The sequence below is a fragment of the Orycteropus afer genome, unplaced genomic scaffold, assembly GCF_000298275.1.
Source record: "Orycteropus afer afer isolate SDZICR_OR568_19922 unplaced genomic scaffold, OryAfe1.0 scaffold00254, whole genome shotgun sequence".
NCBI classification, from domain to species: Eukaryota; Metazoa; Chordata; class Mammalia; order Tubulidentata; family Orycteropodidae; genus Orycteropus; species Orycteropus afer.
The window spans coordinates 3,727,776-3,730,230 of record NW_006921841.1 but is presented as its reverse complement, the minus strand read 5'-3'; the positions used below and the strand labels follow the sequence as shown (position 1 = coordinate 3,730,230).

General features: G+C 40.1%; 1 protein-coding gene across 1 annotated transcript in view; it reads right to left on the bottom strand.

The window, feature by feature from the left end:
* Positions 1-2,125, bottom strand: part of PPFIBP1 (PPFIA binding protein 1) — a 115,028-nt gene extending 112,903 nt beyond the window's left edge. Inside the window, exon 1 of the mRNA XM_007949786.1 lies at positions 2,062-2,125. Within this exon, the coding sequence (XP_007947977.1) occupies positions 2,062-2,125 (64 nt within the window). The remainder of the gene's footprint in view (positions 1-2,061) is intronic.
* Between the last annotated feature and the right edge of the window lie 330 nt (positions 2,126-2,455).

Below are 2,455 nucleotides of genomic sequence, written 5' to 3'. Positions count from 1 at the left end.
GAGGCAGTATCACTACGGAAGTAGGATTGCCCAACCTTCCTTCCGAGGAGTGGCTGGTGGGTTTGAACCGCCAGCCCTCTGGTTAGCAGTCAAGTGCCTTAGCCACAGGGGAGAGATGTATATTTAGCAATGTTTATGATAATTTCTCCTCCTCTTCCCACACCATCACTTTAATTGGAGAATTACTGATTTCATCCTTTTGAAAACATACAAACCAAGATGTTACTGGAAAGCTGCTGGTTTATTAAGTTTGAAGTGGTATCTGGTGATCTTGATTTTCTTAGTAAGTCCGAAGCTGGTTCTGAAGCACTGACGAGGCTAAGGAACAAATACCCTAATCTAGTGGAATATAAAAGGTAGTGGCACTGTAATTAAGGCATTGGGCTGCTAACCAAAAGATCAGTGGTTCAAACCCACCAGCCACTCTGTGATGGAAAGAAGAGGGAGTCTGCTTCCATAAAGATTTATAGCAGTGGGTATGTTTTTTGATAGTGGAACATAAAACCCAAACAAAACCCATTGCTGTCGATTCTGACATAAAGCAACCTACAGGATAGAGTAGAACAGTCCCACATGGTTTCCAAGGCTGTAAATCTTTACAGAAGCAAACTGCCACATCTTTCTCTTGTGGAGCAGCTGATGGGTTTGAATCACCAACCTTTTGGTTGGCAGTTGGAACACTTTACTGCGTCACCAGGGTGGAATATATAACCTGTAAATCCTTCAGTAGTATTCCAAAAATATCACTCTCTCGACTAGAGTTTTGCTAAGAGTGTAAGGTGTAAGGTTATAGCCTTTGGAAAGAGCCTGAAAGAATCAGTTCAATCTCTCTTCCTCATAATAGTCCTTCAACTGTTTAAAAACATGTATCATGCCCCATGTAAGAATATACTTTTCTAGACTAAACTTAACCAGTTCCTTCATATGATCAGTACTGACATCATTGTTTTCACCTCATCACCATGTTCACCTACTCTAAACAAGTTTTAGCTTGCCAATAACCCTTTGAAAATGATATTCCAAAATGGAATGTATTCAATGTGTGGTCTAACACACAAAAGATATCCAATTAAAGTCTGGCCTCCAGGCCATAGTATAACAGAGGAAGTCAAACTATGACATGCCAGTTTCCTCAGGAGAAGCCAACACTGGAGGACTATAAGTAAAGGCAAGGGGTTCACTGACTCATCAGTCTCCTCTGCTCTGATGAATAAACAAGGATGTGGTGGTCCACTGTCCTTGCTCTGCTTTCATGACAGGACACTGCTGAAGATTCTTAACTAGGGAGTAATGTGACCAGGTCTGTCTTAGAAAGAAAAGTCTGGTGGTCTTGGAAAGGATGGACAAGAATGGGAAAACAAAAGTATCAGGACTTTAAGTGGTTGGGTGTCTTACAGGGCAGATTCTAGAGTGGATAAAAGGGAAAAGTAGAATTTGGGAGGCGATAGAATTGACAGAACTTGATTAATTAAATGGGGTATATGAGGGAGAAAAGTATCTAGAATGACTTAAATTTCTTGTTTGGGAAACTGTGGAAGATGGGTTAAGGAATTAGCTAAGACAGCGACAAATAGAGAGGCTTCCAAGGAAAGACAATGACCTCATTGTTTTAAATGATGGCACAGGACATTTCAGGAGAGACACCTGGTTGGCAGTTAGAGACAGCAAAGAATTTTGAAGCTTAGCAAAGAATTAGGAAAGTCAAAGATATAGATGTGAGTCATCAGTGGAAAAGGGAATTCAAAGGGGCAGCTAAGAACAGTCATAGATATTGGGTAGAGAAATGTCCCTCACGGTGCAGCCCACAGACCACCTGTACCAGAATCACTGAATCACTAAGATGAAGATTCTTTATCTTTGATCAGAAGCTAGGATGGAATTGGAATTTTGGCATTTTTAACTAAAACTTGAGAATAATTACAATAGAGAATGGAAAAGATAAAACCATGAGGGGCCTAAAGGCATTGTAGAGAGCCAAAATGTGAAAACAAGAAAGATGGAAAGGTGGTAAGAGAGTTGTAATGCAAAGCCAACGATTCCAGCTGCTAAGGTGTAGATTACCTGCTATAATACCATCCATCTGTTCCAACGCCGCAGCCAACATGTCACTTGCATCACTCATCATTTTCTTTTATTTGAATGGCAAATTCCAGCCTAGATCTGAAAAAATAATGGTGTTATCATTACATCTTTTAAATGACACAAGCTTGCTAGCAGGTTTGCTAATTCAACTTCAAATTTTAACTCTACTTAAGCAGTCATACATGGAGAGAAAACCTCTGAAGTAGTTGAGCTGAGTTAATGAAATCATTTAGCAAGCCATGGTCAAGCATCTACTTGTACTACAAAACCATGGGCTACATCTGTATCAGTTACTAAGTTTCAGTCCTTGCACTCAAGGTGTTTAAAATCCAGAAAAATGGTTTTCATGCTATATTCCGCTGAGCTCTAGGAC